The 16856-nt window shown below is 41.8% G+C and overlaps 1 protein-coding gene across 1 annotated transcript; it reads right to left on the bottom strand.

The window, feature by feature from the left end:
* Positions 1 to 14719: 14719 nt before the first annotated feature.
* Positions 14720 to 15814, bottom strand: LOC108547886 (uncharacterized protein DDB_G0290685-like). Its single transcript, XM_017900596.1, has one exon. The coding sequence runs from the start codon at positions 15812 to 15814 to the stop codon at positions 14720 to 14722; it is 1095 nt and encodes a 364-aa protein (XP_017756085.1).
* Positions 15815 to 16856: the final 1042 nt, after the last annotated feature.

The raw sequence follows: 16856 nt of genomic DNA, 5'->3' as shown, positions 1-16856 counted from the left end.
TTTCAGAATTCCTGTTAAATTTAAATAGCCAGTAAACTAATTAGACCAATGGCTAGAGTACTGTGATGATGGATGTACTCAGCATTGTTTCGTCTTTTGTAAATTTCTCGAGCGATAACGGGTCAGTCACTGCCCATTCTAAAATTGCAATACAATTGTTGTCATCGGGGCACAGATTAGTTCATCGGCAGCAGTACTGTGTTCATGGCTGTCTTCAGTGCCGTTTTGGGAGTTGTTGATATCTCGAGTTGTAACGGATGGGCCTTCTGTCATTCTGCAGCCGCAATAGAATCTACACCACCATTGAACAGGTCCTTTGAACGTCTACTGTGCCCTATTCAGGGTTGCATTAAGTACCTTACCGACAATTGTAAATATCCGTAGCCATAACCGTACTGTACAATGATTATTAGAGCATTGCAGTGAAAATTGAATTATCAGTCATTAAATTACTCCGACGGTTAAAGTGCAGTGCCTATGGCAGTAGTCAGTACTGTTCTGTCAATTGCTAACGTCTCGAGCGATAATGGGTCTGTCCTTTACCGTTCTAGAAGTGCAACAGTATTTGCATAACTTATGAGCAGCTTAATACAACGGCTACATTGCTCTGTTGGTGGATGGACCAACTACTGTGCTGGTAGTGGTAAATATCTCTAGATATAACTATTGCGTACATTGATTAACCTCGAACTGCTGCGGAATTTATATAATAAGTGAAACGATACATCCTTCGGCTGCAGCGCCATGTTGGTGAAGAGAACAAGTACCGCACTGGGAATTGTAAATGTCTGTAGCCGTAACTGATATGTACATTCGTTTTATAACTAACGTTGGATTAAAACCATAAGTGAATGGCTTAGTACAGCAGCTGCTGTGCTGCCACGATGGCTGCACACAGAACGTTTATGTCGATTGATAGTAACACGAGCCAAATCGGATCTGCCTTTTTTTATTCTCGGAGTGATATAGATTATATGTCATGATTGATTGGGTATATCCAACGGCTGCAGCAATATGTTGATGGATGTAACATGTACCGTACTGACAATTGTAAATAACTATAGCCATAACCGTACTATAATCGATTATACTGTAATTGCTGTTACAGTTATATTATCAGCGAACAAATTAATTCGACGGCAAAATTACAGTGACCATGACCGTACTCAGTTCTGCTATGTCAACTTTTAATTTCTCGTGAGTTGAAGGGTCAGTCCATTGTCATTGTAGAATAGCTACATAACATAAATGAGCACTGAACAGATTAATCCGTCGGCCAGAGTGCTATAATGGTTTATGTGCCAAATACCGTACCGGGAATTCTAAATTTCTACAGACATAATTGATATATACGTTGAATGTTCTTGATATACAGCGGGATTTTAGTCATCATTGAAGGGATCTATCCAGTGGCTCCAGTGGCAGTTCTGTGATGATGGCTGTACACAGTACATTTATGCCAATTGCTAATGACTCGAGCTACATCGGATTACCCCTTTGTCATTCTGGAATTGCTATATAATTGACATTATGAATGAACAGCTATATTCAGGGCCTACAGTGCCTAGTTGATGGACGTACTAAGTGCCGTAATCTCAATTGTAAAGAGCTGTAGCGATATACGTACTATATATGGCGTGTTCTAGGAATGCTGTTAAATGAAGGTTATCAGCCTATAAGTTAGTCCTACTGTTGAAGTACTGTGACCATGGCTGTACTCAGTACTCTTTCGTCAATTCCTAATGCCTCGAAAGGTAATGGCTCAGTCCTTTGTCGTACAAGAATTGCAATAGAATTAGTATCATCACTGAACTGCCTGATCCAACTGCTACAGTAGTCTATTTATCAATGTGTCGAACTTCGTATGGTGATTGGTACATAACTCTCGCCATAACTGATGAATACATTGGTTATTCGATATCTACTGTCGAATTTAAATTATCAGTAAACAGATTAATCCACCTGCTGCAGAAATGTGATGATGGCTGTAATCAACACTGTTATGTCAATTGTTGATATCGTGAGGAATAACGGATCTGCTGTTTGTCATTATGGAAATGCAATTGAATATACATCATCAGAGAACAAATTAATCCAACGACTACAGTACAATAATCATGGTTGTATTCTGAACTATTTCGACAATTGTTAATCTGTCGAGCGATAATGTGTCAGTCCTATGTCACTCTAGGCTTGCGATATAATATACACCATCACTGAACAGATTAATCCATCGGACAGAGCGCCTTAATGACGGATGCACAATCAACCGCACTGGGTCCCGCTAACATCTCTTGCCATAGCTGATGTATACGCTGATTATTGTGTAACAGCTATAGAATACAGATCATAACTCATCAAGTAAATCCAACGGCCACAGCGATCTATTGGTGGACGCACCAGTAACCGTAATGGGAATTATAAATATCTCTCTGCACAATTGACGTGTACGTTGCCTATTCTGCATCTAATGCGGAATTTAAATCATCGGTGAAAAGATTAATCCAGCGGCTACAGGAATGTGATTATGGCTGTTCTCAGTACATTTATGCTAACTGTTAATAACCCGAGAAACTTCGAACCTTTGTCATTCTGGAATAGCTTTAATCGACAACATGATTGAACAGGATTATTCAAGGTGTACAGTGCTTAGTTGGTGGAGGAACTAGGTACCGTAATCTCCATTACAAATAGCTGTAGCGATATACGTACTACACATGGATTATTCTAGAAATGCTCTTAAATGAAGGTTATCAGTTTACAAGTGAGCCCAACGGTTGAAATGCTGTGACCTTGGCTGCACTCAGTACTGTTTCGTCAAATGCTATCGTCTGGAGAGGTAATGGTTCAGTCCCATGTCGTTCTAGAATGCAATAGAATTTGTATCATCACTGAACAGATAATCCAACGGTTACTGTGCTCTATTGGCCGATGTACCGACTACCGTGCGGGAAATGGTAAATATCGCTTTTCTTAAATGATGAATACATTAATTATTCTAGATCCACTGTAGAATTTAAATCACCAGTGAGCTGAATAATTCATCTGTCGCAAAAATGTGATGATGGCTGTACTTAATAGAGTTGAGTCAATTGTTAGTGCCTCGAGCTGTAGCGGATGTCTTTTGTCATTCTGGAATTGCTCCAGAATCTTCATTGTCATTGAACATGTTAATTCAACGGCCACTGTGCTCCTTTGACGGATGTACTGAGTACCGTACTGTCAACTGCAAATGGATCTAGCTGTAACCGTACAATGTGTTGGTGATTCTGGAGTTGCAGTTAAGGTTAAGTGATCAGTAAATAAATTTGTGGAACGGCAACTCTAATGTGATGATGGCTGCACACAGTACTGTTTCGTCAATTGTTAATTTATCGAGGGATAATTGGTCAGTGCTTCCTCAGACTAGAACTGCAATGGAACATAAATCATTACTCAGCAGATTAACCCAGCGGTTATAGTGCACCATTGGCGAATGTATCGGCTACCGTGCAGGGAAATGTAAATACCTCTATCCATAACTAGTGCATATTAGTTGCATCATCACAGTAATATAGCGGTTGGTGTAATTTGTTCACTGATTATGTACAAGCCGCAGCAAGCCTAGAGTATCCGATGTATAGAACTGATATGTCTAGAGATATTTAAAATGCCCAGTACGATAGTTGATGCATCCACCAATCGAGCACTGTATCCGGTCGAAAGGTCTGTTCACTGGTGATGTAAATTTCATAGCAAGTCTAGAGTTATCAATGCACAGAACGGCAATGACTGGCTGTACCTGCACTTCACATTGCAGTTCATAGTGGATTCAGCAACAGGGCACTGTAGATGTTGGATTTATCTGTTCAGTGATGATATAGGTCCTGTAACAGAACTAGAATCATAAAAGACCGATGCGTTGTAGGTGGAGATGTTAACAATCGACATGACGGGAGTGAGTACAGTCTTCAGCACTGTCCTGCAGCCGTTGGATTAAATATTTCACTGGTAACTTATGTTTAAGGGCAATCCCAGATTAATCGGTACACAGTCCCGTTATTCCTGCAGATATATACAATTGACAGAGGTGTACTTGGCACATACATCTTCAGAGTACTGTCACCGTTGGATTGACATATTCCGTGATGATGTTCGTTCTGTAGCAACTCTAGAATGACAAAAGACATATTCGATGTTGCTCGATTCATTAACTATTGGCATAAATGTACTGAGTACAGCCATCACCACATTTTTGCAGCTGTTGTATATAATTTGTTCACGGATGAATCTAATTCTACAGCAATTCTAGGAGAATCAATGTATCGATATGTTATGGCAAGGGATATCTACAAACGACATTATGGTACATTGTGCACCCAGCAACAGATGTCTGTACCGGTTTGACTGATCTGTTCATTGATGATATATATTCTATAGTATTTCTGTAATGACAACATTGATGTCCGTCATCCTTCCAGGCGTAAACAATTGGTATAGCAGTTATGAGTACAGATATCACCACAGTAAAGTCTGCGTTGGATTAATTTGTCCACTGATGATTTAAATTCCTTAGCCATTCTAGAATAATCAATGGGTTGTATGGTTATAGCAAGAGATATTTACAACTTTCATTTTGGTACTGAGTGCGTCCACCGAAAGAGCACTCTAGTCAATGGATTAGTATGTTCAGTGATGATTTAGATACTGTAGCAATTCAAGAATAGCAAAATACAGACCCATTACTTCACCGAGCATTAGCTATTGACACGGCAGGTCTAAGTACAGCCATTGTCACTTTACCAAATCCCTTGTACCTTCTTCACTCATTTGCTGATTTCTCCAACAATTCCAGTGTGATCAATGTATAGTGCAGTTGTGAAATTTACAATTGGCCGTACGTTATTACATATATGTCCACCAACATAGAACAGCAGTCTTTGTACTTATCTCTTCACTGGTGATTCATATTACACATTAGTTCTAGAATAATGAATGTACGAAGCTGTTGTAGCTAGAGACATTTATATTTCCAAGGGCGGTAGCTTGTATATCCGCCAATGAAGCACTGTAGACGTTGGAACAATACGTTCCAGGGCGATATTAACTGTACTGCAATGTTAGAGCGACAATGGACCAATCCGTTGTGGTTTGAGATATTAACAATTAACGAAACTCTAAAGAGTACAACTGCCATCACTGCACTTTATCCGTTGGAAAAATATGTCCACAGATTATCTAAATTTCATGGCAATTCTAGAATAATCAATGTGTAGTGTGTTTACAGCTAGAGATATTTGCAACTGACAGTATGCCTCTTAGCGCATCCACCAATAAAGCACTGTAACCGTTTGATTGGTACGTTCAGTGAAAAATTAAGCTTCATTACAATTCTAGGATGACAGTGAACTGACCAATCACACTCTAGATATTATGAAGTGACGAAGCAGTACATAGTACAGCCATCATAACTGACCTGCAGACGCTGAACTTAAATCTTCGCTGATGACGAAGTCTCCATAGCAGGAGTAGAGTAGTCAATGTATAGAGCGGTTATCGCTAGAAAGATTTACCAATGACCCTACGGTTCACAGTACATCCATCAACAGAGGACTGCAGCAGGTGGATGGATTTGAACAGTTGTGATTTATAATCCTTTGCAAATCTAGAATGTCATAAGACGGATCCATTAACGCTCATGGTATTTACAACTGACAGAACTGTACTAAGTACTGCAATCGTCACAGTACTGCAGTCGATCGGCTAATCTGTTCAGTGGTGATTTCTATTCCAATGCAAGTCTAGGGTAGAGAATGGATGGCACAGTTATTACTAGATGCATTTACAATTGACAGCACGGTCATTAGTACATTCATCGAAAGAGCACTGAAGCCGTTGGGCTAATATGTCCTGTGACGATTTAGATTCCACATTTTTTCTAGTATAATCAACGCATACGCCAGTTATGGCTGGAGATGCCTTCATTTCCTAGTACGTTAGTAGGAACATCCACCAATAGAGCACTGCAGCCACGGGATTAATCTCTCCAGTGGTTGTCTATACACCATTGCAGTTCTAGAATGCCAAAGGTCTGACAAATTACTGCTAGAGATATAAAAGATTGACGAAATAGCAATGAGCACAGTCATCATCACAGTTATTTAGCAGTGGGACAAATTCGTCTTCTGAAAATTTACGTTTAACAGCAACCATAGAATAATCAATATATGGTACCGATATGCCTGGAGAAATTTGCAAATCATAGTACGGTTCTTAGTACATGCATGAACGGGGAAATGTAGCCGTTGTATTATCCTGATCAATGGTGATGTAAATGCTACTGCAATTCTAGAGTGCCAAAGAGTGATCAGATACAGCTCCAGATATTAGCAATTGACAACACAGTACTGAGCACAACCATCATCTCAGTACTGTAGCGGTTGCACTCCTTTGTCCACTGGTGATGTAAGTTGCGAAGCAATTTTAGAGTAATCAACGAATAGTTCGACTATGGCCAGAGATACTAGCGGTTGACATTACGGTACGTAATACATACATCCTCAAACCTCAGTAGCTATTGGACTAATCGGTTCACTGATAACTTACATTGCACAGAAATCCTGGAATGAAAATGCTGACATGGTTAGAGATATTTGCAATTGAGCGTACGGTACACAGTACGTACACCAACAGAGCACTGTAGCTGTTGGATTAATCTGCTCACTGACGGTACATATACTACAGCAATTCCCGAATGAAAAAACTGAGTTTCATTATCCCTCAAATATGAACAGTTGACGTCACTGTACTGAGTACAGCCATCCCCTCAGTACTGTAGCAGTTGGATTACCTTGTCCACTGGTGATGTAAACCCCAAAGCATTTACGGAACAGTCAACGAATTGCGCGGTTATGGTTGGAGATGTATACGATTGGCTGATGATGTGAATACCAATGTAAGTTTGGAGTAGTCAATGTATAGCACGGTTATGGCTAGAGATATTTACAATTGATATTCCGGTTCATACTAGACACATCTACAGAGCGCTGTAGCCGCTGGATTGGTCTTCTCAATGATGAGTTAGACTGTATAGCAATTCTAGAATGACAGTGGACAGCTCCGTTATATCTCGTGGCATTTACAACCTTCAACTCAGTACTACGTACAGCCTTCACCATAGTACTGCATCCGGTGGATGAATTAGATCACTAATGTTTTAATGTCCGCACTCGTTCCAGAATAACCATTGTATACATCAGTAGTGGCTAGAGTTATATACAGTATCCAGTACGGTAGTTGAAGCATACATCAACAGAGCCCTGTTGCCGTTGAATGAACTTGTCCACTGATCATGTAAATTCCAAGGCAATTCTATAGTGATCGATGTATTTTACTGCCACGGTTAGAGATATTTACAATTCACAGTATGGCAGTTGGTGGATTCGCCAATGGAGCACAGTAGCCGTTTTATGAATGTGATCCGTCATGATTTGAAATGCGCAGAGTTTCAAGAATATCCAACGTATGCATCTGTTATGACTAGAGGTATATACAATTTCCAGTACGGCATTTGGGACATCCACCGATAGTGCAACGTAGACGTTGGATTATTCAGTTCGGTTATGGCTGAGTTCTATTGGAATTCTGGAACGACAAAAGGCTGACCCATTATCGCACCATTAATAAGTGAGGAAGCGGTACTGAAAACTGCCGTCATCGCTATGCAGTAGCCGTTGCATTAATTTGTCCACTGATGATGAAAACTCCAAAGCAATTCTGGAACAATCAATGCATATTACGGTTACAGTGAAGGATATCTATAGTTGAAAATACGGTGCATAGTACATCCACCAAAAGAGCGTTGTAGCCGTCGGATTAGTTTGTTCAATGATGACATCGTTTCTATAGCAATTGTAGAATAACGAAAAGAAGATCCATTATCCCTCGACATATTTACTATTGACAACACGGTAGTGAGAACTGCCATCATCAGAGTACGGTAGCAGCTTGACTAGTTTGTTCACTGGAGATGTACATACCAAAGCCGTTCTGGAAAAACCACCGTAGAGTACAGTTATTTCTAGAGATATCTACAATTGGCTGTAACGTACGTATTACATATGCCAACAGAGCACTGTAGCTGTTGGAACAATGTATCCACTGGTGGTCCAGATTCTGTAGCAGTTCTAGGATTACAAGTTGCAGATCCACCATATCGCCTGATATTAAAAATTGACATATCTGGAATAAGTGCAGTCATCATCATAGTATCGTAGGAGTTGTATTAACTTGTTCATTGATGGTGTAAATTCCACAGCCATTCTAGAATAATCAATTCGTGGCACGGATATATCTACAGATATCTAAAGCTGCGAGTGCGGTACGTGGTACATACACCGACGGAGCAATGTCGCTGTTGGATTAATCTGTTCACTTCATATTTATATCCTACAGCAATCCTTGAACGAAAGAAGGGAGATGCATTATACCTCTGGAGTAATCTGTTCACTTCCTATTTATATCCTACAGCAATCCTTGAACGAAAGAAGGGAGATGCATTATACCTCTGGAAATCTGCAATAGACAACACAGTACAGAATACAACCATCGAAACGGTAATGCTGCCGACGGACTAATTTGTTGAATGATGATGTAAATTACACACTTATTCTAGAATATTCAACGTATAGTACACCTATGGCTAGAGAAATTTACAATTGAAAGCACGGTACTTAGTAGATCCATCAGTAGAGAACAGTAGCCGTTGTAATGGCATGTCCAGTGACGACTTAAATTCCACAGTGGCTCTACATCAACCTATGTATACATCAGATATGGCTTGAGTTGTTAACAATTCACAGTACGGAAGCTGTTACGTAAACCAACAGAGTACTGCAGCCGTTGGAACAACCTTTCCATTGATGACTAATTCTTTGGCAATTCATGGATGACAGAAGGTAAATCCGTTAGAGGTTGTGAAATTAGCAAGTGACGAAGAAGTACTGAGTACAGCCAGAGTAATAAAGCCGTTGGACTAACTTCTTCACTGTAAATTATATTTAGCAGCAATTCTAGAACAATCAATATATAGTACGGTTATGGCTAGAGATATTTACAATTGACAGTATTGTGCGTATGGCATCCAACGACAGTGCACTGTGGCCGATTGGTTGACGTTTTCAAGGATGATTTTCGTTCTGCTGCTATTCTAGACTGAAAAAGGACGGATCCGCTATGACTCGGGATATTGACTATTGACAGTACAGTACTAAGTGCAGCCATCACCACAATGGAACAGCCGTTGTATTTATCTGCTCACCGATGATATAAATTCCACCGTAACTCTAGAGTAATTAATTATGTCATCAGTTGTGGACGGAGATATTTACAATTCCCAGCACGGTACTAAGTAATTTCATCGGCCGATCTCTGTAGACGTTGGAACAGCCTGTACAGTGATAATTTAGGTCCTATAGCAATTCTAGAATGACAAAAGACAGAAATATTACCGCTCGAGACATTAACAACTGACAACTCAGCAAGAAGAGGAATCATGGACAAAATACTGCAGCTGCAGCATTAATGTGTTCAGCGATGATTTAAGCTCCACATTAACTTTAGAATAATCAATGTATAAATCAGATGTATCCCGAGATATTTACAATTCCCAGTACGGTAGTTGCAACATCCAACGATAGAGCAATGTGGTTAGAGGATGGTTCTCTACAATGACGACATAAGTTCCACAGTGGTTCTAGAATAACCAATGCATACATAAGATATGGCTACAGAAATGAACAATTCACTATGCGGCAGATAGTACATCCACCAACAGCGTACTCCAGCCGCAGGATCTCCCTGTTTACTGGAGATTTAGATTCCATGGCAGTTCCAGAATGACAAAAGCCAGATCCATTATAGCTCGAGACACTAACGATTGAGGACACAGTGCTCAGTACAGCCGTCATCACAGAGCAGGAGCCGTTGGACTAATAACCCCACTGGTAAATTATACTTGCCACAATTCTAGAATAATCAATATATTTTACGGTTACGGCTCGAGATATTTAAAATTGGCAGCGCGGTACGCAGTGCATCCATCAGCAGAGCACTGTAGCCGTTGTATTGATCTGTACAGTGAAGATTTAGATTATGAAGCAACTGTAGAATTACAGAAGTCAGGTCCGTTGTATCTCGAGATGTTAACAATTGACATAAGAGTCCAGAGTTCAGCCATCAGCACATTACTGCAGCCGTTGTATTAATACGTCCACTGATGATTTAAGGTACAAGGCAGATCTAAAACCGGCTATGCATACATCAGCGATGGCTGCAGATATTTACAATTCTCCAGTTCAGTGGCTTATACGTCCGCCGATGAAGTACAGCAGACGTTGGATTATTCTGATCATTGATGGTTTAAATACATGAGAATGTTTATGATTGCCGATGTGCAGCACGGTTATGCCTAGGGATATATACAGTTGACAGTACGGTTCCTTGTACATCTGTCAACAGAGCACTGTAGCCTTTGCATTGATCTGATCAATGCTGGTCCGTATTCCGCTACAGTTCTAGATCCAGAAAGCGCAGATCCGTTATACCTCGCTGCATTAGCAACTGACATCACAGTACTATGTATAGCCATCATCAGAGTACTGTATCAGTTGGATTAATCTCATCGGGGATGGTTTATATTCCACAGTAGCGCCAGCACAATCAATGTATGCATCATATTTGGCTATTGATACATACAATTCCTGGTATGGTAGTTGGTACACCAACCAATGGAGCTCGGTAGCCGTCGGATTGATCTGTTCAGTGATGACTTAAACTCCACAGTGTTTCTAGATTACCCAATGTGCCCAACCGGTAAGGCTAGATATATTAACAATTCACATTACGGTTGCCGGTACATCCACCACCAGAGTACTGAAGCAGTTGTATTGACCTGCATTCAATAATGATCTATTATCAATGGCAATTCTAGTATGACCAAAGGGAGACCCATTATAGCTCGGGACAACAGCTGTTGACATTAGAGTTCCGAGTACTGCCATCATCACAGTACTGAAGATGTTGTATTAATCTGTTCACTGATGATTTAGTTTCCGCAGTAGTGTTAGGATAGTCATTGTATACATCAGTTATGGATACAGTTATTTACAATTCCCAGGACGGTAGTTGGTATATCCACCAGTAGAGCACTGGTGTCGTTGGAGTAATCTGTTCTGTGATGCTTTAAATCCTACTTTAATCCTAGAATGACAAGGAACTGTACTGTAATCGCGCGAGACCTTATCAATTGGCGAAACTATGTTGAGTATAGCAATTATTGCGTTACGTTAGCCGTTGCATTAATGTGTACACTGCTTATTTCAGTTTGACGGAAATTCTAAAGGGGTTAATGTACAGTACGGATGTGGCTAGTCATTTCTGCAATTTACAGTACGTTTCTTCGTACATCCATCAGCAGAGCGCTGTAGAATTGGATTACTCTGTCCATTGAAGACTTTCACTACACAGTAGTTTTAGGATAAACAATGCATAGATAAGTTACAGCTAGGTATATGTAAAAATGAAAGTTATGATCTTAGTACATCCATTAACAGAGCACTGTAGCCGTTGGATTAATCTGTTCAGTACGCTTATGAGAGCAGACGTTTACAATTGACAGTGCGGTACTTACTACATCCATCAACAGAGCACTGTAGCCGTCAAATAAGGCTGTTCAATGATGACGTAGATTCTATGGCAATTTCATTATGACAAAAGGAGGATCCGTTATTGCACGGGGTATGAACAATTGATAATATTGCGAGGTGTACAGCCATCACAACCTGCTGCATCCGTTTTATTAATCTATTCACTTATGATTTAAATTCCACAGTAGCTCTAGGATAATCAATGCATGCATCAGTTATGGCTAGAAATATTCTGCAAATCCCAGTGCCGTAGTTATTTTAAACACCTATAGAGCGCTGTAGCCACTGGATTAATATGTGGAGTGATGATTTAAAATCGATTGCAATTCTAGACTGACAAGGGACTCAGCCATTATCGCTCGAGAACCTAACAATTGACGACGAAGTACTGAGTTCTGATATCACCGTAGTACCTTAGCCGTTGGAATAATTTTTCATTGATAGTTAAATTTTAACTTCAATTCTATACTAATCAATATAGAGTACGCATATTACGTACTATATTTTGAATATTCTAGAATTCCGGCTATATTTACATTGTCAGTGGAGAAGATAGTCTAACGACTATTGTACTGTGATGATGGCTCTGCTCAGTACTCTTATGACCATTGTTAATATCCCGAGCAGTAACGGATCTTTTTCTTTTTTATTCTAGAATTGCTATAGAATATATATCATCATAGAACACTTCCGTCCAACGAATACTGTGCTGTGTTGATAGATGTGATAAGGGCACCTCTGTCCACTGTAAAGACATCTATCCACAACCGTGCTATAAAATGGTTATCCAAAACCTGCATTGGAATTTTATCCATCTCCGAAGAGATTAGTACGACGACCACAGTGCTCTATCCGTGGATCCAGCAAGTACCGTACAGGGAAATGAAAATATCTCCAGCAATTTCTGATGTATACGTTGATCAATCCAGAACAACAGTGTAACGTATGTCAGAAGTGTACAAACAAACACAACGGCTACAGTAACGTGATGATGATTGTACTCAGTACTGTGTTGTCAGTTGTCATTCTAGAATTGCAACAGAATCTATAACATTTCTGAACAGATTAATCCACCGGCTACATTGTTGCATTGGTGAATGTACCAGTCACCGTACCGGGAACTGTAAAAATCTTTAGCCATAGCGGTACCATGTAGTGATTATTTTAGAATTGCTGTTAAATCTAAACTCTCAGGGAACGGTTTAGTCCAACAGCTGGAGTAATGTGATGATGCCAGAACTCATTACTGTTTCGTGAATGGTTAATATGTCGAGCAACATCGCGTCGGTTCTTTCTCATTCTAGAATTACAATGGAATTTAGATCATCATTAAATAAGTGAATACGACAGCATCCCTGCACTGTAAATGAACATACTAGGAACCGCACTGTCAATAGGAAATATCTGTAGCCATAACGGTCCTATAAATTTCTTATTCCAGAATTGCTTTGGAATTTACATCATCAGCGAACAAATTTATTCAACGACTACTGTGCCCAATAGTTAGATGCACCAACTACCGTACTGGGGACCATATATATCTCCATCCATAGCTGGTGCATGTATTGATTATTCCCAAACTACTGTGGAATTAATGTCGTTAGTGATCCATTTAATCCAATGCCTGCAGTACTGTGATGATGACTGTGCTTAGTACTCTGTTGTCAGTTGTTAATTTCCCGAGCTATATAGGATAAGGCCTTTGTCACTCCAGAATTGCAATAGTATATATTTCATCACTGACCTCATGAATCCAGCGGCTACAGTGTGCTATTGGTGGCTGCAGCTATTTCCGTAAGGGGCATTGTAAACGTCTCCAGCTATAAGAGACGTATCCATTGATTATTCCAGAACTCATGCGGGACACAAGTCTTCACTGAACAGATAAATCCAAGGGCTACAGCGCTCCCCTGGTGGATGCACCACCTACCGTACAGGGATGCGGTAGGGATACGTATATGTCTCAAGACATAACTGAGGCATACATTGATTATTGCAGATATTCTGTGGAATTCAAGTCATCAGTGAGCAAATTAATCCTACTACCACTGTAATGTGATGATGGCTGTACCCAGCACTATCCTGGCACTTGTTATCTTCTCGGGTGAAGGTATTGTAGGAATTTTATTTATAATGGCAGCAAAACGCTCGGTGGTACGGAATAAAACTAATTTATTGATAACCAACTTACTCGAAGCTTACGGATATTGCACACACTGTCTCCCAAAGATATACCCGAAGAACTGCTCGACATACGTACCAAATCAAACCAAAACTAAGTACAACGTGCTGCGACCTACTCCACCATACTGCTACATACTCCACCGCACTGCACGTTTCGTGCCCTCGCATCCCTATTTATACCATATACTCTGTCCTCCTTCATGCACATGCTCTCCTTCCCAATCATCCTTCACCACGCACCCTTCGTTGCTTCGCACTCAGTGGGTCGCGTACCCTTAAGACTCAGATGCATTCCAGGAGACACTCTTCGCTTGAAGCCGATATATTCATAAACGTCCAGCCTACATGATCCATGCGTACTGCCACTCACCCTTCCGCACGCACTCCAGATAATACCTCGGACGCTCGAGTCAAACCTGAGTCTTCCGTCCGTTGCCATTTATATACGGAGAAGGATCCAAGCGTTTCCTCGCGCTTTACGGACACACCTAGGAATAGATAATGGAAATACCATTCCTACACCCAGCCGCTCTTGCAAATGATATCTAACCTCATATATCGCGATTCGTCACTCGAACAATCACTCCAGCAGTCGAGGACGCTCATACACACTCCATGTATAGAACAATTTCATCTGGTTTTCGGCCGTACTTCAAGAATGAAGGCATTGTCCGATTTTCCTGCCAAGTTGCCACTATCGTAGTCGCCCGATTTTGGTCGGAGAGGATCACGGTCAAGGACCCTACTGCACCTCTGGCCGTCGTTGTACCGACATACCCTAGGGGTGCTAATACCTCTTCCAGTGCGTCTCCTCCTCGTCTTCACCCTCGTCCTCGTCCTTTTCTTTGTCCCTATGTTCGTCTTCGCTGTGGCTCATTCCCGTCACCCGCACCATCGCCCTTCTCTCCGTCCTCGCCCTCGCCCCCAGCCGCGATTCCTTCATCCTTGGCCTCGTCCTTGCCCTCGTGATATTCACTCTCGCCTTCGTTCTCGTTTTCGTTCTCGTTCTCACTCCCGCCTTCATCCTCGTCTTCATTATAGTCTCCGTCCTCGTCTTCATTCATGTCTTCATTCTCGTCTTCGTCCTCATCTTTGTTCGCGTCCTCACTTTCTTCTTCATTCTGGTCTAAGTTCTCGTCTTCGCTCTCGCAATCGTTCTCGTCTTCATTCTCGTGTTCATTCAGGTCTTCATTCTCTCCTTCACTTTCGTCTTCGTTCTTGCCTTCGTCTTCGTCTTCGTTCCCGATACCATTTTCGTCTACATACTTGTCCTCGTCCTCGTCTTCGTTCTCGTCTTCATCGTCGTTCGCACCATCGGCCCTTCCATTGACCACATTGTTACTCTTCCCGTCGCTCGCGTCATCGTTCCTTTCATCGTCCACGTCTTCGTTTTCACCGTCCATTTCGGGCTCGTGATCTTCGCTCCCGTCTTCTTCCTCGTTTCCTTTGTTGCTCCTCCCGTCGCTCGCACCATAGTTCTGACCATCGTCATCATTCTCACATTCACCGTCGCTATCGGCCTCATGACCTTCGACCTTGTTTTCTTCCTTGTCTTCATTGTTGCAATTCCCGCCGCTCGCGCCATCGTTCTTTCCGTCGTACTCGTAGACAATTCCGTCTATCGTCTTTCCTCCTAGCACGACTGCCGGAAGCACATTCTGTATCTCCTCGTCGTCGCTTTCTTGCAGCAGCCTGCTCAAACCTGCCTTCTTATTCTGGACGGCGTCGGTCTCCTCGTTCACTGCATGACAGGAACCCAAATATTTCTCACCTTTCTCGGATTCCACGTCATATAGTTCTTTCCCTTCGCTCGCACTCGCGCGCTCGCGAACTGCGTGGACACTTGGGCCAGAGCCATCTCCATGATGATGGTCGGCTTGATCCTCTCTCCTTTTTTCGGGTACGGGATCTCCTCCTGGTCGTTCAGTCAGACCCTCAGAATACATGTCGCTTTCCAGCTCCGATCCGTACCGTAACAATTTCCTTCCATTAGGGGACGAAGGACCAGTCCATGTCGTTTGCGTAGAACTCAGTTGTTCCCCGTGCCTTCACGCCCCGTGCGCCAACGGCCAGATGCCAGGATTCACGGACACTCCACTGCCAATGGACGATGCTGTTGCGCTCGGCGGAGGATGATCACTGCTAGGCGGGGTTCTCGGTTCCCTCTGGTTGTACAGGCACCCCGGTGTTTCTGGATCAGTACCAGATCGCTACTCGCAGCAGTCGCTCTCTGTTCCGCCTTGAACCACGGTCGACGCCCTGCTGCTACCCATAAGGTCGTACCATAATACCCATAATATAACGTACTGCACCATACTCCACCAAACTGCACGCTTTGCCACCTGGCATCACTATTTAAACCACATACCTCATCCTCTTCCATGCCCGTGCTATCTTTCCCATTCACGCTCTCCCAAACACTCTTCGATGCCTCGCACTCATTGGGCCATGTACTCTAAACACTCAAATGCATTCCTGGAGACACTCTTCACTCGTAACCTTTACATTCATAAACGTCCCGTTCACACGATCCTTGAGGAAGGTCACTCATCCTCCCGCACACACTCCAGATAATACCCCGGACCCTCGAGTCAAACACGAGACGCCAGTTTAATGCCATTTATTTACGGAGAAGTGCCCACGCATTCCCTCGCAATTTACAGATGTGCCCAGGAATAGATAAAGTAACACCATTCCTACAATGTATCTCTCCTTTGCCATTCTAGTACTTACATTTGACATAAATCATCGGTGAACAGGTAAATGAAATGTTTACCGTGCTCAATTGGTGGATATACGAAGTATCTTGTTGTCAGCTGTAAATATCTCTAAACATAACCGCCCTGTGCATTGAACAATCTAGAATTGCGGTGCAACATTCATCGTCAGTGAACAAATTAACACTATGGCAACAGTGCTCTGTTGGTGGATGTTGCATGTAACGTACGTTGTGATGTCGAAATTTCTAGACATAACTGATATATCTAT

This window comes from Eufriesea mexicana, unplaced genomic scaffold (assembly GCF_001483705.2).
Source record: "Eufriesea mexicana isolate 0111107269 unplaced genomic scaffold, ASM148370v2 scaffold1337, whole genome shotgun sequence".
NCBI classification, from domain to species: Eukaryota; Metazoa; Arthropoda; class Insecta; order Hymenoptera; family Apidae; genus Eufriesea; species Eufriesea mexicana.
Note: the sequence above shows the minus strand (reverse complement) of the source record. Positions and strands in the feature narration are given on the sequence as shown.